Source organism: Caretta caretta, chromosome 5 (assembly GCF_965140235.1).
Source record: "Caretta caretta isolate rCarCar2 chromosome 5, rCarCar1.hap1, whole genome shotgun sequence".
In the NCBI taxonomy this organism is placed as follows: domain Eukaryota; kingdom Metazoa; phylum Chordata; order Testudines; family Cheloniidae; genus Caretta; species Caretta caretta.
In genome coordinates this window covers 44,828,663-44,848,745 of record NC_134210.1, presented here as the reverse complement: position 1 = coordinate 44,848,745, position 20,083 = coordinate 44,828,663, and the positions used below count along the sequence as shown (strand labels likewise).

General features: G+C 41.6%; 1 protein-coding gene across 2 annotated transcripts in view; it reads right to left on the bottom strand.

Annotated features, from left to right (window-relative positions):
- Nucleotides 1-20,083, bottom strand: part of SERINC5 (serine incorporator 5) — a 53,852-nt gene that overhangs the window by 15,891 nt on the left and 17,878 nt on the right. For both annotated transcript variants that reach the window (XM_048849648.2, XM_048849651.2), the window contains exons 2-5: nt 14,199-14,366; nt 5,378-5,556; nt 4,961-5,043; nt 1,036-1,129 (exon numbers count right to left, since the gene is read on the bottom strand). In XM_048849648.2, coding sequence (XP_048705605.1) covers nt 1,036-1,129; nt 4,961-5,043; nt 5,378-5,556; nt 14,199-14,366 — 524 coding nt within the window. The remainder of the gene's footprint in view (nt 1-1,035; nt 1,130-4,960; nt 5,044-5,377; nt 5,557-14,198; nt 14,367-20,083) is intronic.

Below are 20,083 nucleotides of genomic sequence, written 5' to 3'. Positions count from 1 at the left end.
CAGAACTGATCTTGGGGGAACAAAGTATCAGACGGCATCATCCAGTACAATCAAGTTGTCTGTACTAACAGGGCAGAAATGATTTGCAAAATGGTTTACAAAAATCTGTTAACTCAGATGGTGCCTTTGAGTTACATGCCACTGCTGGAAGTCTCCTTTCAGGTCACACTGACAGCACTGGGGTTCTTCTACAGTTAATTATTGGCAGCAGTGGTTGTGCTGTGACAAGAGAACACATTTTATCTTATCCTCAGGAAAACAGTTATCAGGGGAGAAAAGGGAGAGAGGAGAGGGTTTTAAACCTTTTCTACAAGCTAATGGGATAACTGTGAAAACAAAAGAACAGAGAAAGACAGCGGAATGGATGGGCAGGGAATAGCTAAAGGGAGGGGATTGTGTGTTTGTGTAGGATTTAAGAATTCTAAAATATTAATGGGGCAGGGAAGGAAGGTGCCAAAGCTACACAAATGGGAAATCAAGCCTATACAAAAGAGGCTGGGCAAGGGGATTGATCAAGGAAAGTTGTAGAGTTGGGTGGAAACAAGTGGCTCACCTCTTATTTAAAAACTGGGCTGAGGTGTGTCTATAAGCTTGCATGAAAACAAAACAGGATCCACCAGTTTACATCACTGCTTGAGTGCTGTGGCTATGCTGTATGGATCCACTCTATTTTATCAAAAATGGATTATACTGATACAGAAGTGAAGAGGCTTAAATGATGGGGTCCTTGAAGCACTATTACTATTTATTGGAAACAGAACCATTTCAGTCAAATACAAAGCAACAAGAGGTCAATAATAAGAGGGAGAGAAATGGCATCCAAAATGGGGAAAAAGGAGAGTGAGTAAAGAGTAGAAAAAGACTTAGAAGGTTGGGGAGTACTGTATCTTCTTTAAGTATAGTTGCCTTCCATCATAAAATAGTGTCTGTTGTATTTTTAAATACTGTGGTTAATTTTCTGTTAATAAAAACATGCATTTAAAGAAGGATTGCAATACAATACATTATACAACCAACTGCTTGCCAGACACATACCAGTTTTTATTCCATTTGTGTGCAAACTCCACAAGCAGGATAAGCTGAATAAGTATAAAAAGGAATCCTCCCGCTGCACCTACATAGCGCCAGGCTGCAAGGGGAAAAAAGATCAATTTCCAATTATGTTGAATTTGAGAGCTTAGATAAACGGAGCTTTGTGGTATCAGGGCAAAAGTCTATGCAGTGAAACCGTTATACAGCTCATCAAGACACATCTCAATTAACCTTGACTAGAGACCTTCCTGAAAATGGCAGAGGTCACCTGAAAGACCAGTGCAACTTTGCATCCATCCCAGCTGACTGATAGACATGATTCAGTTTATGGCACTCCACACCTTCTAGAATATCCACTACAAGTTCATTAACCTGAAGAATTTTTGTGGAGAAGGTTACTGTATATGAAGAGAAGCTACTGAAATCTTGCTACATGGTGCAGAAAAGCGGTGGCATCAGTTTACAGATCTCCTAAAACCTAAAATTGTTGAGGAACCTGAGGCTGAAAATGACTATCACTAGATTCAAAATTACACAGATGTAAAAATAAGGGGGAAAACTTATTCATTCATATTTGCAGGAATAAAAAAAATTGTTCTGAGACACCCCCACAGCTACCACAATCCTCCGCATTCACCTATGACTGGTTTAAATCAAGACTGGATGCGAACACGTACATGATAAAATAGCCTTTGGGTCCCCGCAGAAGCCACATGGGAGTAATTCTGCGTCACTTCCTTTCCAGAGTGGTCAATCTGCATCCTGACCAGATACCTGATTTTTGTGAAAAACTAAAGGCCCTGAAGCAGCAGTTTTCAAACTGCGGGTCACCACTGGGTCATGGAACGTAAGGCACGGGGTGGTGGCGGCTCTGGTCGGAACTGTCGACCCGGCTGTTACAAGTCCCGTTGATGGTGTTGCCCAGCTAAGGCAGGCTAGTCCCTACCTGTTCGGGCACTGCGCTGGGCCCCAGAAGTGGTCAGAAGCAGGTCCGCCTTCTATGCGGGGGGGGGGGGGGCCCACAGGGCTCCATGCGCTGCCCTCACCCCAAACACTTGGGGTGGGGGGGATGCCCGTGGACGAGAGCCATGCGGAGGCACATGCATGCCTCCGCCTGGGAGCCGGACCTGCTGCTGGCTGCTTCTGGGGCACAGCACGGTCTGCGGTGCCAGGACAGGCAGGAAGCCTGCCTTAGCACCCCTGTTGCACCACTGACCGGGAGCCACCCAAGGTAAGCCTGCGCCCCAATCCCCAACCCCCTGCCCCAGCCCTGAGCCCCCGCGAAACCCAGAGCCCCCTCCTGCACCCCAAACCCCCCATCCCCAGCCCCAGCCCAGAGCCTGCACCCCCAGAGCCCTGACCCCATCCCACACCCCAACCCCCTGCCCCAGCCCAGAGCCCCCTCCCATACCCCAAACCCCTCATCCCCAACTCCGTTGGATCACGGACATCTATTTTCAACTGGGTCACCAGAAAAAAAAAGTTTGAAAACCACTGCTCTAAAGGAAGTGTGTGCAGCTATTTATCTAAAGGCTCATTTGGAGTCACTGTATGTCTTATAATTTGGAAATGCATCTAGTAATACAGGTGTATAATGGGGTCTTTTCTCACTCAACATTTGACCCTTAGACTATAACTATAGACAGTCAGCTATCCGCACTAACAATTCATAGCTGGGGAATGTGCTAATGAACTTTAACTGTGACCTGAGTAGTATTTTGCCAAGAAAACTTACCTTGATTAATAAGAGCTGAACAATATCGGTGTTAGTTTACATTGCTCTTGGCAGAGTTATATACATTTGTTGTACTGCAGCATTATGGTTTGTGTTACTTGAGTACTTTCAGTCTATCATTTGTTTGTCAGTTTTGATAAGCTATTGTATTAGTTTAATGAGCATGAAGTTCTTTTGTAAAAATGTCAGCAAAGTGGAGTACAAAACTGAAGGTGTGAATGGGCTGTGTGTATGTGAGGGGGAGGGGAGAAGTCTGGTAGGCTCCTCACCCCTACTCAGTAACTAGGTACCTAGATTTCCAAGTAAGAACCATACCTATCACAGAAGGCTACATTGCAGTTTGTGTGCGCGCCCGCACACGCAAAGCTAGTAATAGGGCTGTGCAAACCATGCAGTTGCACATGATGCCTCCCCAGCCAAACTAATGGGGCAGGGAGCAGTGGTAATACATATATATTTTATTTAAATAGAAAGAGGGGAAGAGCTACAGAAACCTTCTGGGAGGTGGAGTATGCAGCAGATGCCTCCTGTTTGGAGAAGGGATTGAAGGAACTTCTAAACACCCTTCCCTAAGACATTGACACAAAAGAGACCAGCACATACTTCTTGATTTTTTCTGTGCAAAACAGACTGGGGGAGAAGTGTTTCCTGTCTAGAATCATCAAAAGATTGTTGTTCATGTCCTGACTCAAGAGCTACTTTTTCTCCACTTACACACGTTCATGTTACTCCAGAGAATCAGTACAGTGGAAAGGGTCACTGCGGCGCACCTGGATCACGAATGCCTCCAAATAGTAATATTCTAGAATTCCATCACTTTCTAACACAGTGGGTGTTTAAAGATTAAAGAACAAGGAATACGTAACTAACTTCAGCCTCATGAAACTGGGGTGGGCACCAGACTCACCAGGAGCTGTTCCTGGTGGTGCTAGTGGGCAGGGCTGGGAGCAGTACTGCCATGCCAGGAGAACTGCCCGGGCTGAGCGCTGGCTCCTGCGAGCAGCAGCCCGACATACTGCTGCTTTTCCCACTGTGGTTCATGGTAGAGCCCTGCAGCTCTGTGGATATCAGCTTTATACATGTGGATATCCATATCTGCGGATATGAATTTTGTATCTGTGTGGGGCTATATTTAGGAGCACAAATCTCACCGAATTTCAGTGGGACTTTTGCTCCTAACTCCCTAAAGTAATTTTTTAAAATCTCCCCCCAAAGCTGACATTTACATATGGTTGAGAAAACATTCTCAAACCACTCTCAGAGTTAGTGACAGTAACTGCTACCAATTTATATTCGCAATTAACAAAAACGGTTTCAGACACTACTATGGAAACAGGATCCACAATAAATAAATTGGCAATACAACATCTCAGCAAGAAATCTAATTTTCTACTACTAGACGTAATTTGTTTAGTTTCCCCACAGCTTACAAGATCCTGTCTCATTACAGTCAGTCACTGCTAGTTTTCAAGAGAGAGGATTCCAGTGTGCTTTATGTTTTGTGTTACTTGGCTTACGGTACCACCTTATGAACAGAACAAGCTCTCTCTGTTGCAAATAATGGTATTCAGCTGACTGCGACACAGCTAATTATACAGACAAGGTGGGTGATGTAATACCTTCTATTGGACCAACTTCTGTTAACAGATAATTATTTGCTCACCCACTTCGCCTCTAATAGCCTGGGACCAACACAGCTATAACACCAAAGCATAAAACTAATTATATCAGCCAGAAAAAAACCCAACACATTTTTGCATATTCCTAAGTGTCTACATTTTTCAGCACTCGTTATGACTATCTGTAAATCCAAAAGCTTGCAAGGCAGCACAAGTTTGTTATTTTGTTCACACACGTACCCTGCGCATGTGTATATAACATGTTAAAAATATTCTTAACTGTTTATACAAAACTAAGAAAGAAGTGAAACAACTATGGCAACCCCATTCATTCACTCAGCTACTAGCACTATCATTGCGTTACCGTAACAAGGGATACGGGTTTCAGAGTGGTAGCCGTGTTCGTCTGTATCAGCAAAAAGAACGAGGAAAACTTGTGGCACCTTAGAGGCCAACAAATTTATTTGGGCATAAGCTTTCGGGAGATAACCGATCTGTCTCTACTGTTAAGGTTATAGGCACTCATACAAGCAAAATGGAAAGAGTATATGCATACAGAAAGATAAAATTGTACCATTAAGGAAGGTGTCTTGATCTGGAATGAAAAAAGCTCCTGAGCACATGGCTGCCAAAACTAGAAGCTTAATGAACCAGAACCTGGAAGACAAAACCAAAGTGGAATATTATTTATAAAAGAAATTAAAAGTCTTCGACAGGAGTTCTGTCTGTTTCATAGGACAGCTGTGCCTTAAGTAGTGGTTACTGCTCTCTGGTACAAAGGAATCACTACCGGTCTGAATACAACTTAGAATTCACTTCTACACACTTATGTACATATGTCAAACAAACCATCAAAATTAACTCAGTGCTTTTGATAACACTATACATAATCAAAAAGAAATGCAGTATGGAAATCTAGCACTACACAGGGAATGTGATTTATTGCTTGATTTTAGAAGAGGGCAAAATAAGCGAACAAGCTAAAACTTACCCATTGTGAATATATGCTCGGCAGCTTTTGCTGTTGTTAATTTTGATGGTAAGTAAGAAGAAGATAAAGAAGAAAGATGCCATTCCAAAAGAGACCCTATAAACCGCAGAGTATCCCACTAGCTTCTCACACGTTTCACCTGCTTGAATACCTTTGCAGATGCGCTCATAAAAAGGAATCTGAAACACACACACAGTGAGAAAATTAAACAGGATTTACCGTAATTAAGCAGATTGCACTCATATAGTTTACATGTGTACAGCTGACTTAAAAATAGCTAATTGGATGTATTTCACACTTACAAGTTATGTTTCAGTGACTCTGAACCATCAGTCTGGACTGAGGGGTAAACTGCATACAACAGGTGAGGTGGTACATAGATTATAAAGGATTGGAAGTCTGGAGCCACAATTGACAGCTACTAACTCCTGTCAAATGCCTCAGTACAGGGTGAAGGGGAACAATCCCCTACTCCTCACCACTTTTAAAGGAAGATTGGCATCATACCTCTTCTTTAAAAATAAATTGCCAGAAAGGTAGGAAAATTCCATCCCTTTCCCCACTTGTTAAATATTTGCCTTTTAGGCCTTGCCCTAACTTTGTGTGGTTGTTTGTTCCCTCTCATATTCTGGCCTCAGAGGCTCACCACACTAACGTGGAAATGAATACTCCCGAAATGTCTCCTGAAAAGCAGGTTTCTGTGACTTTTATCCATTTATGTGCTCTGTCTCTGTATGCAGACTAGACCTCGCCCCCTCACCCCATGGCTAGAGCAGATCCCCAAAAGAAGGATTTATAATGGGTGAAACACCATTAGTTTAGAGGAAACTAAAGTCTCTCTGTATCCTCAGAGCCACCAACCTAAACCAATGAGACTTGTAGAGCAATACACCATCAGATGAGAGTGGGGATCATTAGTTCACTTTTCTTACATGAACAGAGGCTGACACACACAGTGTTTTGCCCTAGCAAATGTTCTCTTCAAAGATTTAGAGGAACAAGACAGAAAAAATAAATTCAGCAGCTGCTCAGCCTCGGATGATTTCAAGAAAGAGAATGAGTCTGGGAAGCATACCGAGGTTGTAGATAATACCCTACATAAAGAAACAGCGCAGCTCCAAGAAAGGAAGAATGCTGGTCTCTGCTTGTCCCAGACGACAACTCGAAAAGCAAAACGGAAAGGGTCAGAGAGCAAATGGACAGAAGACTGGATGATTAGATTCAAGCCATATTGTAACTCTTGAAAGATTTTCACCTCCAAATACTTTCAGAACATGGCTAGTATGCCAAGCAAGACATGATTACTTGAGCAAGCAGAACACTAGTAAACAAAAATGGATGACAGGAGCGTACACGTGAGGGGTTGGTGTACTTGCTTTCTTTGGAGAGTCACACCTGTAATCCTCTACTACCAGCAACAGTCAATCCACATGCCAGATCAACCAAAAATGTCCACAGCCTGAAAGGTTTTTTTTAAAACAGCTCTGCAACAGGAGGTTAATGTATCATATGATTATGGCAATGCAGAATTGAGGACAATAAGGAGTTTTTGAGGTGTATGAGGAACAAAAACCATCTTAACAGTATTGGTCCATTACTAGACAGATATTGCAGAATCTTCAACAGTAATACAGAAAAGGCACAAGTGTTCAATAAATATTTCTGTTCTGTATTTGGGAAAAACAGAGTAATATAATCATATCATATGATGAAATATTTTCCATTCCAACTCAAGAGGATGTTAAAGAGCAGCTACTAAAATCAGACATTTTAAAAATCAGCAAGTCCAGATAATTTGCATCTGAGAGTTTTTAAAGAGCTGGCTAAGTAGCTCCTTGGAAAATTAATGTTCATTTTCAATAAGTCTTGGAACACTGGGGAAGTTACAGAGGACTGGAAGAAAGCTACATTTGTGTGAATATTTCAAAAGGGTAAATGTGATGACCTAGATAACTACAGGCCAGTTAGCTGGACAGAGCAGGGCAGGTTGGGGCCTGGTCACTTGCTGCTGCCGCCAGTGCCAGGCCCCCTGTTAGCCCCCCAGGCCATGGGGCCCGGGGCAGTTGCCCTGGTCTGTCCTATGGCCAGGACGGCTTATATTTTCAGAGCCCGAACATTTGTGGAGCCGGGCCCACATTCCTGAATATTGGTGGAGCATGGGCACCACAGGCCTGTATAACTCGCTGCCTATGTCTTCAAGTCCTTAGACTTATCTCAGACACAATGCCCACAGAACAGTACCAGCTAGACGGGTGGTAAACAGATATCTGCTTATTGTACCATAACTTGATTGATTTTACTGCCACTATGTCCTCCCTCTACCCCCAATGGCATTTGTTTCATCCATCTGTTGAGTCTTTTCACAACCTAGCTTGAAGCTCACTGGGGCAGGGATAGTTTTTACTGCGAGCTTGTACAGTGCCCAGAACAATGGAGCACCGATTAGTGTCCATACATGTTACCCTGATACAAACTCTAATAAAATAGGCAATGCTGAGATTTGTTTTCCTAGACAGAATGCAAAGTAGTGAGAGTTCCCCAACGTGCATTGGGGTAGACAAACATTCTTATTAAAATGAAACTTTTAAAACTATATTTTTTTCCAAACACACCAGATAGTGCAAAAAACTTATGTTTGCGAAACTAAACTCTCATTTGTAGCTGTCCCCTCCCAAGACAAGCGTCTTAGGTATCATTGAGTTAACAGATATGCTGCTAAGGCAAATGATATAGAACCGTTTCAGACTTAGTAAATTTACAGCAAATGTAGAAGCCAGGTTGGCACAACATTCAAATGGCATCATCAAATCAATAAAATTTCAAAAGGCGAGTTAGAAAGGGTAATATTCACTCCACATGAAAGAGGATGTTCACAATATTAACAGGAGTATTTGATCTCTAAATTGACAGAGCAGGCACAAAGTCATGTACCAGATATACAGATGAAGAAAACACTGGGACTAGGTTTTAAAATTCATGAGCTCTCTATTTTTACAGATGGTCAGACTATACAAATATTGGAGAACTACAGTTTGCTTATGGCCTGATTTCCGAGGTTGCTGAGCACTCAGAAATCCCATTGAAACCACCTCTAAATATCAGTCCATAATTAATGTCTCAGTTTCCCAATCTGGATAGAGAATTTGAAGGTGCACCCTGCTAAGGCTGGGCTTAATTAACTGTTGAAGCTTTTGAACTTTAAACATCCCAGAACATGCTTTATTACTAATTTAGAGAACAGATAAAGAAAGCCTAGTTTCATACACTTCATTTTTCATTCAAAACCATCAAATACTCTTAATTTAAAAGAGCAATTATCTTTCCGGTTCACACTAACTCCTCTTCTTTGTGCCATTTCTTCCCACCACTGAGCCTTCAAGGCAAAAGAACAGGCAGAGAAATTGGCATTACTGAAAATCATATTGTTGAGGGCTGCTTAGGAGACCCTGAAATAGTTTACTGTTTTGATTAGAATATTTGTTTTGTTGGAGACACAAATTGTATTAAAACCTTACTAATAAAAGAAATGGATTTTATGAATTTTTGGCATAAACATGTAAATTGTCTTCAAAAAATTCAATTTCTTGGATTATATTCAACTTCTCTCCATTCAAGCTTCCCACAAATGAAAATCTAGTTCCTGTCAAGCAATCAAGATGGTACATGAACTCTGGCAAACTAAAGTGTTTTTAAAAAGCCAGAGGCCAAGGAGAAACAATATGCCTGCATTAGTCAGCCATACAGACTACAGGCAAGCAGAACAGAATCAATCTAGTAATTTAAATAGCTGATTAAACTGGGAAGCAACTTTAACCATGTGTTCCACGGCACACTTTCTTTGAGAAGAGTGCAGTGAAACAGCCAACGCAACGCTGGCTGAAGACCTCTTTTGAACTTTTAAGACCACCTTACTCAAACAGAAAGGCAGGCTTGATGCTTATTCCCTGGAGAAACTAACTAGGTTCCAGTCTTATGTTACTGAATTATTGAAAATTCAATCCACTCCCTGTTTAAGTAGCAGAATCAGATTTTTGTTCTGTAACAGAAACAAAGTTTAGATCTCATGCATTAGTATGTTGTGCTGTCAGGAGCTATGGCAATTTGGGGAATCTATGTACACCTTACAAATTCTAGTTGATTTTAAGAACTTGCTGTATCATTGAATGCCACGTCTATACTACAGGAACTATAGCAGCAAAGCTACCGTGCTGTAGCTATGCCAGCATAACCCAACAATGTAGACACAACCCCCAGCGACAGAAGGGTTTTGTCACTGTAGGAATACCACTTCCTTCAGCAACGTTAGCTAGGTTGATGGAAGATTTGTCTGTCGACCTAGCTATATCTACACTTGGGCTTAGGTCAACATAGCTACATCACTCAGGAGTGTGGATTTTTCACACCTGAGTGACATAGCTATGTTGGCATAAATTTTACAACAGGTCTCAGCGTATGTGGAATTCACCTTGTGCTGTCAGAGCTGAGTCAGGTGTCTCCCAGTCCAGGGACAATGGAAGGTCGCTAAATGGCTCCCATTCAAACTGGAACACCTTGGGACAACGGGGTGGAGAAAACCAATTCTCTTAGCTTCAGCAAATTTCTCTGCAAGGGTCGGGGGATGAAGGAGTGGAATTCCCCCGGAAGCTGAAAAAAGATTTGGTGTTCGCTCTGGATCTTAAAGAAACAGAGCCTGAGACACTCAGAGGAAGAACTCTCAGGAGGAACACAGGCACAGGCTCTTGGAGGGAGAGATGTCTTTGAAAGCAACCCGCCCAAGTTAAAGGAAGCTGGCTGGAGAAAAAAAGAGCAGATCCAGGGATGACAAGGGTCGGCCGTCCTTAAGAGTGAGAGTTACAGCACAAAGAGTGAGATTCAAGGTGGTGTGTTAGGTCATTGCTTAAGACAGGGACTCTCTTCATTGCTCCTTGGCAACAGACATCCAATAGTCCAGGTTTTTAATCCAGCACTTAATAGTTGGTTTTAAAATGTACACTGCTTAACATTGCATATGAAACACTTACATATCCTAATTCACACTAAAGTCTAGGGCACATGAGAATTCCACTGGTTTGCACTGCATATAGATTTTAATAAAAACAATTATTTGCTGGTTGGCACGAGAACCTGGATGGTTGGAGATCCCTGAGGACCAGAGATGTTAAACCCTGGTTTAGGCACACAGTCAGTGGACAGAACAAGAGAAATATTGAAAAATTTTTGTTTTTATATAAAAACAAAAATGAAAACTTATCAATGCAACAATATGTTTGTTTTGCATATCACCTTGTTAGAGTGATCATTTGAAAAACATTTACTATACAAACCTAATCATATTTGTACTATAGTAGGTCATATTACATATACAGCAAACTAAAATAATCAGATTCCAAAATTAAAATAAAATAACCAAATACATTCATTTAATGTAAAATATTTTAAATAAAGTAATTAAATTGAATTTAGTTATTTTGAAGCTAACAAACCATAGATAAAGGATTCAGATTCCACATTTCTTTTAATATCTAAATTTAGTTTTATGTTTATTTGTGTGCTTTTTTAATATTGCCATGTGGCCCCTTTTGCTGTTTTTATAACTTCTTTTGGTGGCTCAAACTTGAAACATGGCTCAGGATTTACCAGCCCCACTTGGATAAGAGGACTGTGTCCTGTCTAGTATGAATGGTGTCTTATTTTTTTTGAAGAAAGACTGAATACACTCTTCTCCTGTATTTGAGTGGGGAGAAATTAAGACAAGCCTGGCAACCTTGGTTAATGGGAACTTTAGAAGACCACACTGAAAAAAAAGTAGTCTTGCCTGTTACCAGGACAACGAATGTGTCTTGTGTGGTTTAAATTTTGAACTGTATTTTGCAGACCCTGCAAACTTTCGATGAAGTCCTGCCCTTTTGGCTCAGGGGACTTCCCAGCCCTTCTTGGGCCTGGACAAGGAGGAAGGGAAAATATCCTACCCAGCTTCTCTCTCCTTGGCACAGGAGGCCCACAACAACTCTTGTTGGTAACTCTGCTTGTTACCTCTGGCCAACTGGGGTTTCAGACAGGCTTACCTGCAGCTGGCCCCTTTTCACCTTACTCCCTTTTTTCTCCCTGGCCTGGAAGAGCTCAGCTGGCAGCAACCTTCCAACGGCTGGTATGTGACTCTGTTCGGAGCAAAGAGGCAGCATATGGACAGCCCTCTTTCCCAGAGCTGGTTCTGGTTGCATGGGAGAGGGAATCTTGCCTCACCCTCTCTACAAGATCCCAGGTCTTTAGAAGATTGGAAGCAGAGGTTTTCTCCAAATACAGATTATTCCCAGTGACTGCCTCCTTTATCTGCCTTTGTCTACATTGAAACCTCCCAAAAATCTTAAAAGGCCATGCCACATGACCAAGGGTGGGCACAACTACCTTAAGTGGCCAAACCACACCACCACAAGAACTTTTGCAAAGTTTGTGTATGTTCTGTGCCTCAGCTATCACGTGTCCCTGAAGTAGTAAACTGTAAACCAGAGTACCCTCAAGACTGTTGCTCTGGAAAAGGGAACCAGCACTAGTTATGGTGCCCAGGCAGACAGGCTGCCAGATCTCCGCTCTCAGAAAGAGGTAGTAGACTGAAGAGCTGCACCCCAAGAGTGTGCGCCCAGGAATGCAAAGTCAGAGGCAGTGCTAGGCCTTGGCTCTGACCCAGGAAGCTTAAAAGCACACAGGCCCAGCATATAGGCCCAAAAAGCAGCCTGCAGAGTGTCCAGAGGGCAGCTTGACCAGGGCTGTGACAGAAGCTTAATTATAAGAACTATTTAAGAACCACCAGCAGGACAGTGGGGTGGGAGGAGGTATTGTTTCATATTCTCTGTGTGTATATAAAGTCTGCTGCAGTTTCCACGGTAAACATCTGATGAAGTGAGCTGTAGCTCACGAAAGCTCATGCTCAAATAAATTGGTTAGTCTCTAAGGTGCCACAAGTACTCCTTTTCTTTTAGACCATAGTTGCCCGTATACTTCTGAAGCTTTAAAGAGCTGAACAATGTCTGGGTAGCATCCAATGAGTAGTGACCACAGGAACATGATGATTCAAACACTTGAACAAGGAACACTTCTTATGAAAGGAGTGCGCATGTGTGCACGCGTGCGCGTGTGAGCACCCCTTCACAAGAGTTAAAGAACATAAAACCATGTTCCAATCACAACCAGCCCCCTCTGCTTTTTAGGGTATGTCTACATTGGCAAGTTTCTGTGCCACAAGTTATACCACTTATTAAAACGCTGGAATTAAACCGCTGCTGCATGTCCACACTGTGCTCGTGATGCTGGGGCACATCCACATTAGCAGCTCTTGCAATGGCAAAGACAGCAGTGCACTGTGGTAGCTATCCCACTGTGCAACTGGCCGCAGTGTGCTTTGGGAAGGGTTTACAATGCCTCATGGGGCAGGCACAGAGTCACATGATGCAGGTTTCCCAATCCCATTGTTCCAGGGGCTTCCTACTACTTTTTCCAGCTGCTTTTCAACTGAAGTGGTGGGGGAGAAGAGTGTGTGACAGGGAGTGTGCATGTGTATCGAGGGTGGGAGAGACAGAGTGTGTTTTGGGGACAGGGAGTGTGTCAGCATGCTGTCTTTTTTGTAAGTTCATACTGTGGCAGGAAGTAACCAGTCCTGAGGCAGGGAGAGGGAGAAATCCTGACATCAGCCCCCGCCTCCATCCCTGGGCACTCTGCACAGCAATCTCTCTCTCTCCCAACACCTCTATGTTCAACAGCAGGAGCATTCCACATTAATGGTTTGCTTTGTGTCCCGGAGCAGATCAGCACAGCACACAATGACTGTCAAAAACGGTGCTTTGAAAGGGGAGGGGCGCATGTCTCCAGGGCAGCCCAGTTCAAAACAATGAGCAGAGCAGTCATTTGAGGCATTATGGGACAGTTTCAAAGGCCAATTACAGTACAGAAAGCAATCAAGTGTCTACACTGGCAAAAGAGCGCTTGAACCTCTGCACAAATAGCCTTACGACTCTTGTCCAGGTGGGTTTTTTTTGCAGGGCTGCTACTGAGGAATTTCTGCGCACAAAGTGGCTTGGTAGTGGGTACACATCTGCAGTTTGAGCAGAAATAGCTGCTTTACTGTGCAGAAACTTGCCAGTGTAGACAAACCCTAAAACACAAAACTTCAAGGATTATTCTTCCCTTTTGAATTTTCTCTGCTGCTAAACCCACTACCGCACTTTGATGCAACTTTAAACAGTACCCACAAGAGGCTCATAATAGGAATGTTTAAGGGACTAGAGAAAGTTTCTCCTCAAAGACTGGAATCCGTTCTGTTTGCTCTTACAATATTCATTTTTGTTTTCACACTCTGACAAACAGCAAAGACCACAGTGAGGAAATCATGGTGAGACTCCTCCCACCCTTGAGAAGAGAATGTCCACCAATTGTTAGCTGGCTTTAAGATCAGTCTGCTGTTCTATCATATCCCACAAGTGATCCAAATGAAGCCTGTATAGCGTTTACTGAAATAGTTTCCACATAACTAAACAGGAAGAAGGCCGCTCGTCATTAGATCTTTGTTCCCTTATGAAACCCAACTGGAAACACAGACAGCTGGAGGGCAGAGAGAGGCATTAGCAGAACACAACTCCCATTTTTTTAAGGGGGAAGGGAGGGAGATGACTGGAACTCTGCTTCAAGAATGACTCATTGTAAGGATGTACCAAGAGAAATATTTGGTGAGGGGCTATACCCTTCCAGTTCTGCCATCTATACATGAGGGTACATTAAAAGAGCCCCATCATTCCCTTTAGAAATAATATACCAAAAAACCGTTACTTACGTGCTCTTTCATTTCAGTAGCTACTGTTCTTGACATCATGATACAGCAGATGAGCGTTACCAGTATGAAGTAAAGTGCATACATGAAGCGGGTGCTCGTAGATTGCTTTATCTTGGGGCAGCATTTGCAGCACAGGGAGCAAGCAGCAGTACCACAGCAACAGGCCAACTAGAAAGGCAGAAACAGACAATGTTATTCATTCCGGCAGCATCACCTCATTTTAACTGACTAATTTTGCTAGGGCTGCTGATAGACTTCCTAAACACTCCAGAAATAGACAGTAACCGGAGGGGGATGTATTATCCTAGGTGTGATGGCCTGCTTGATTGCCAGTGAAGGGTAAAACCAAGATGAGCTCTAATAATTCCACAATGGAGAGTAGGAACAAAATGTACTTCTGACATCCTAAAAAAATGTTTTCTGCATTCTTAGGCAGCTCCTGGTACCGGCCGCATCCTCCCACTTGATCCAGCAGTACAAATTCACTCCAGTGACAATGCCCTACCTCCCAAAACACACACACACTCCCCCCACTGATAGAGGAAATAAGTCAAAGGACCTGCACTAAACGGGAACCAACTCTATGGCAACTGTAACAAAAACAAAGACATGATGATTTAATTTGTGATCTGAACTGGAGATTAACTTTATCTCACAAAGACTGTGTATAACTGTACTGATTGACTCCAGTTTCTCATTCAGTGTTTAAATCCTTTTATCAAAGGCATACTGCACTCTTCATTGACGTTAACTTGTTAAAGTTGCTCTCTCTTTATTCAGACCTGTTATTTGAGTACTTTCCTTTTTGCTATAAAAATATTCAGAAAGTTTTATAATAGTAAAGACTGAGTGAATTAGGGAAGTTTTGACCAGCAGGCAATCATTCATTCTCTGTGCTCAAAGCAAAACTAAAGCGAATGTTAAAAAAGTATGTAGTACACAGGTTAAGAAAAGAGTGTCTGTACATCTCGATATAGTGCTTAGAATCTAAGCCTTAGATTATCCACAAATACAAAGTTAAGTTTGTTTTTAAAGTCATAAGATTGTGCAATATGTATATATATAATATATATATATTTTGCACAATCAGCAACAACCCAAATTTAGGTGAACAACATTATGGCTACAAAAGGAAGCACTCAAATCATCAAATGCCAAAGTTAAAGTTGTTCAGACAGACATAGCCATGCCTCATTGTGTGTATGCATTTTAACAGTTTAAAGAATCACATACTACTTTTCTCTAGGAACACCACCTCATTCAGTGTGCAAGATAGAGAGTACCTCGTGACAGATGTAGCTATTCAATATTTCTTGTTATCCTATTATTTGGCTTGTGACCACATGCCTTATACCATTCCCCCAAAGCCAACATTTGCACTGAATGATCAAGGACTTCTGCAGACCCCCGCCTCATTCACTATTCAACTTTTTCAATGAATGAAACAGAGGTACTCAAAACAATTTCCTTCACTAAACACATTGCTTCATTCGTCATCTGACCCACACAGTGAATAAGGTAGAGGTCTCATAGTATGTGACCATGTAATTAAAGACTGTATAATATTGTATATGAACAAGGGAATCAAATTAAAATTGTGTGGGTAGCCCTAACTTTGGCACTTCAGACAAATAAATTCAATCAAGTTACTCATTCAGCAGACAAACCCTGATACCTCAGAATTTACCAAAATGGATAAAGAAAGCCTTGGATTTTTTTCATTCAGTCAATATTAAGTTTGAGGCCATTTCTCTTAAGTATCCAGTAAAAGTATCCAAAAAAACCACAAAAATCCAAACACCTGGGGATTAAAGCTATCCTGAAGAATTAGGAATGTATGTAAATTTGGCATTCATGAGAGTGAAGGGGAACAGCATTGTTTGAACCAGGTGCTATGTAGTTCTGACAGTAAAATCTCACTCATGTCCAGAAACACGTCTGTTATTCCAGTGCTAGGCCCCTGGAGCATTATATTTAAAAGCAATGAATACTTATAACACACTATTCATATAGATTATAATTACAGATTACATACTGGGTACCGGAAACTATTTTTCATTCCTTCTGAGGGTACAGTTGGCTATGTTCAGAAGAATATTTGGACACCCATCATATTCAGGGGATGTCATGTAATACATTCTAAACAACAATGGGAATTATAAAAAGCTGGTTAAATTAAACAGCCGCAGGTCAGAGTTTGACACTGATTAGGATTGTCTGTATTCCAGAAGGACCCACAGTTTGCAAGGTGCTATCCACATATACAATAAAATCAGTCCCTGCCCCAGGAGAAAAAGATGCTGACACCAATATGTTCACCACAGAAGTTTCACAGATTTGTATCTTGGAAGCCAGATTTCAAGTTCAGCACTAATTTGAACCCCAACAAAGAATTAAAATTTTAACAAATGATCAACGCAATCTAAATTATGTACTCACTATCATGATATCAAGTATGTTCCATTCACCTCACTTCCTAGTTTCTATTACTATAAGGCAGGGGTTCTCAAACTGTGGGTCGGGACACCATTTTAATGGGGTCGCCAGGGCTGGTGTTAGACTTGCTTTTTGCTGAAGCCAAAGCCCCACTGCTCGGGGTCAAAGCCAAAGCTGAAGCCCGAGCCCTGCCACTTGTGGCCGAAGCCCAAGGGCTCCAGCCCTGGGCAAAGGTGCTCAGGTTACAGGCCCCGTGTGCCTGGGGCTGATGCCCTCGGGCATTGGCCCCCACCCACCCAGGATAGTGGGGCTCAAGCTTTGGCTGTGTCTCTGCCCTGTCTGGGGTGGCAGGGCTTGGGTGGGCTCGGGCGGGCTCGGGCTTCAGTCCCTCTCGTGGGGTCATGTAATAATTTGTTATCAGAAAGGAGTCACTGTGCAATGAAGTTTGAGAACTGCAGCTATAGGGTCAAAAAATTCTCCACAGGACCTATTGCCTACTGTGGGGTAGCAGTGGATTCCATTAACATAGTAAAGACAAGAGACGAGAAGACGTGGGGAGAAACAAAACATTTCATGACCTTTTACACTAGTTAACTGCTTTAATTATAAAGCAATCACTGAAAATATAGTTACGGTTCAATTTATAAAGCAAGCAGGAATTTTAGTTTACTCATTATGGATTAATATTTTTCAGCAGAGTTCTAGTTTCCATGAGTGAGGCATTAGGCTAGAGTACATACATACATTCATACTGACACACTAATAAATCTTATGTCTGTACTCTATCTTCGGTTGGAATACCACAGAAAAGTCGGACAGCGATTACAAGCATTACACAAAAAACAAGGCCCTGGCTTTCTACAAATATTTATAACCATACCTCCATCTTTCAGACCATTATGTTGAGCAGTCAGGGCTTTAGTTAATACAGATGAAATCTGACAAAACATTAGAAGGAATCAGCACCCACTTTGCTCAGTGTATGTCCCAAGAGCTCACAAGGGGAACAGTTCTCACTAGAGAGGAACTCAAGTATTTTTGAAAATAGAAAAAAGAAAAGGAGTACTTGTGGCACCTTAGAGACTAACAAATGTATTTGAGAATGCATCCGATGAAGTGAGCTGTAGCTCACGAAAGCTTATGCTCAAATAAATTTGCTAATCTAAGGTGCCACAAGTACTCCTTTTCTTTTTACGAATACAGACTAACAGCTGCTACTCTGAAACCTGAAAATAGAAAGTTCACTAAGATTGGCATTTTAATCCTTCTGCTGATGGCAGTTAGTTTGCTGGAGACACACATTTGTGACAGCAGTAAAGAAACCTTATGGGAACTTTTCTACACTATTAAAAAATATATAGAGAAAAATGATTAGCTAATTGATCTAACTACCATTTTTTCCTTGCATGGACACAGTGCAATACTAGTTACCTCCACTGAGCATGATGGGGCATACCCTGGACTCCAAACTCAGTCAAGGTAAATAGCATCACACTGCAAGACAATGATGGTTAGATCAAGGTTCGTTAACACACCCCATCTTAACCTTGACCCATTTTTCTAGTATATGCAAACCCAGTATAACTTTGTGAACTCCCACCCTACTTCAACCTCAGAAAGAGATACACTACTTGATTTAAACAGGTTAATGGAACAGCATGAAAACCATGTTAGGCCCCAAACCAGTAACGACTGACACACATGCTGAACTTTATGACAGTGAGTACCCTAATGAAATCAGTGGAACTACTCATGATAGTAAAAGTTAAGCGTGTGTGTAAGTATTTGCAGGACTGGAGCCCTACAGCGGGCTCCTTCTCCCTGCTGTTTTCACAGGACCTCTCAATTTAGCAATATGTCTTTTGGTGGAAAGAGTGTCTCAGAAATGCCACAAAATATTCCATTTAACCATTATGAGAAATGCATCTGAGCAGGTGGTGAGCTTCAAGATTGCTGTGCAAAATAGTTAGTTTCTTTATGATACCTTCCTGCGCCGCTTCCCGCAGGCCCCAATGGCCTGGAGTGGCGAACTGCAGTAGGTGGGAGCTGTGATCGGCTGAACCTGCAGATGCTGCAGGTAAACAAACTGGCCCGCCCCGCCAGGGGCTTTCCCTGGCGGGCCGCGGGCCAAAGGTTGCCGATCCCTGGTCTACATGCTGATTTAACTGCACAGTTAGTTGTAACAGCTGCTTTAGTCTTGAGTAAATATACAGTACTGTACCCTTCTCCACGAATAGGTTGTCTTTAAAAGGAATTTTTTGCATTGAGTTCACCATGCCTTTAAAAAAAATTTTAAAAGCTAGTGTTAAAGCTTTCATACAAACTGACAAAAGCCAGGAAACCAAAAGTGCAGAGTAAAAGTTAACCCTTTCTCAACTTACGCTATTTATTTTCAGGTGTACTATAAGTAACAGCCCAAATCAGTGAAAGGCTTCTAATTTAGGTTATTGTCAATATAGCTGGTCAAAAAGCATTTAGCAAAAAAATGCAAAGTTTATTTCCATTTTGCAGGGCTCAAAATGGTCCCCATTTTTAAATTTTTGCTATTTTCCCTCCATATTTTTTGTTTAGCATAAACAGTTTTCCTATTGAAATCAGTATTTTCATAAATGAAAATATTTCAATAATGATTTCAAAAAAGATTTTTGGGGGGAGGGGGTGGGGAGGGGAATCTATAAAATTTTAACAGTAAATAATGTTCCGGAAAACTGTGATATTGTCAAACATTTTCACAAAATTTTTTGGTTTTATGAAAAAACATTCGTGCTGAAACAAAAATGCAATGTGAAAAATTTTGACTGACTACTTATAAACTTTTAGATTTATCTTGCTGCCACTTTCAGCGTGTGGAACACCTCACATATTTAAACATTATTTGTGCATGTGGAAGGTCTAATTTCTGAAAGCTTCAATATACTGACAACACAGATGTCACATCATAAAGTTAGTTGTCATACCAGACTATTGGTTCTAGATGGCGCTCTTCAAAATAATGTATTTAGATCAAGTTTTTCAAAACAAAGTGGTGCTGTAAGCAATGTAATCCCTAACAATCTTTGATTCTTTTTCCAATGCATTCTTACACTTCAGTTTAACAACCTTCAGAATCTACCTACACAGTAAAAACCTTTAGTTCTGTTGGAACAATAAAATGGCAGGGTACATCAATATGCTTGTGATTCAGTAGTTTTATTTTAAACAAAGGATGCCTAAATGCAACGAAGTGTGCAAGTTTCTGCTAAAACCCTTCTATATGCAAGGATTCCTTTTCAAGTAAAACTAGTTTTAATCTCAGCATCAAAACTGATTTACTGTGTTGCCTTGGGCAAATCATAAATATCATACTTTCGAAAATGTGTACGACGTGATGGTCCTAAATGCTACGGCTAAAAGAAGCGTAACTTAAGGACCACATTTTTGAGAGTCTTTGTCTAAATCCTCATATCTGT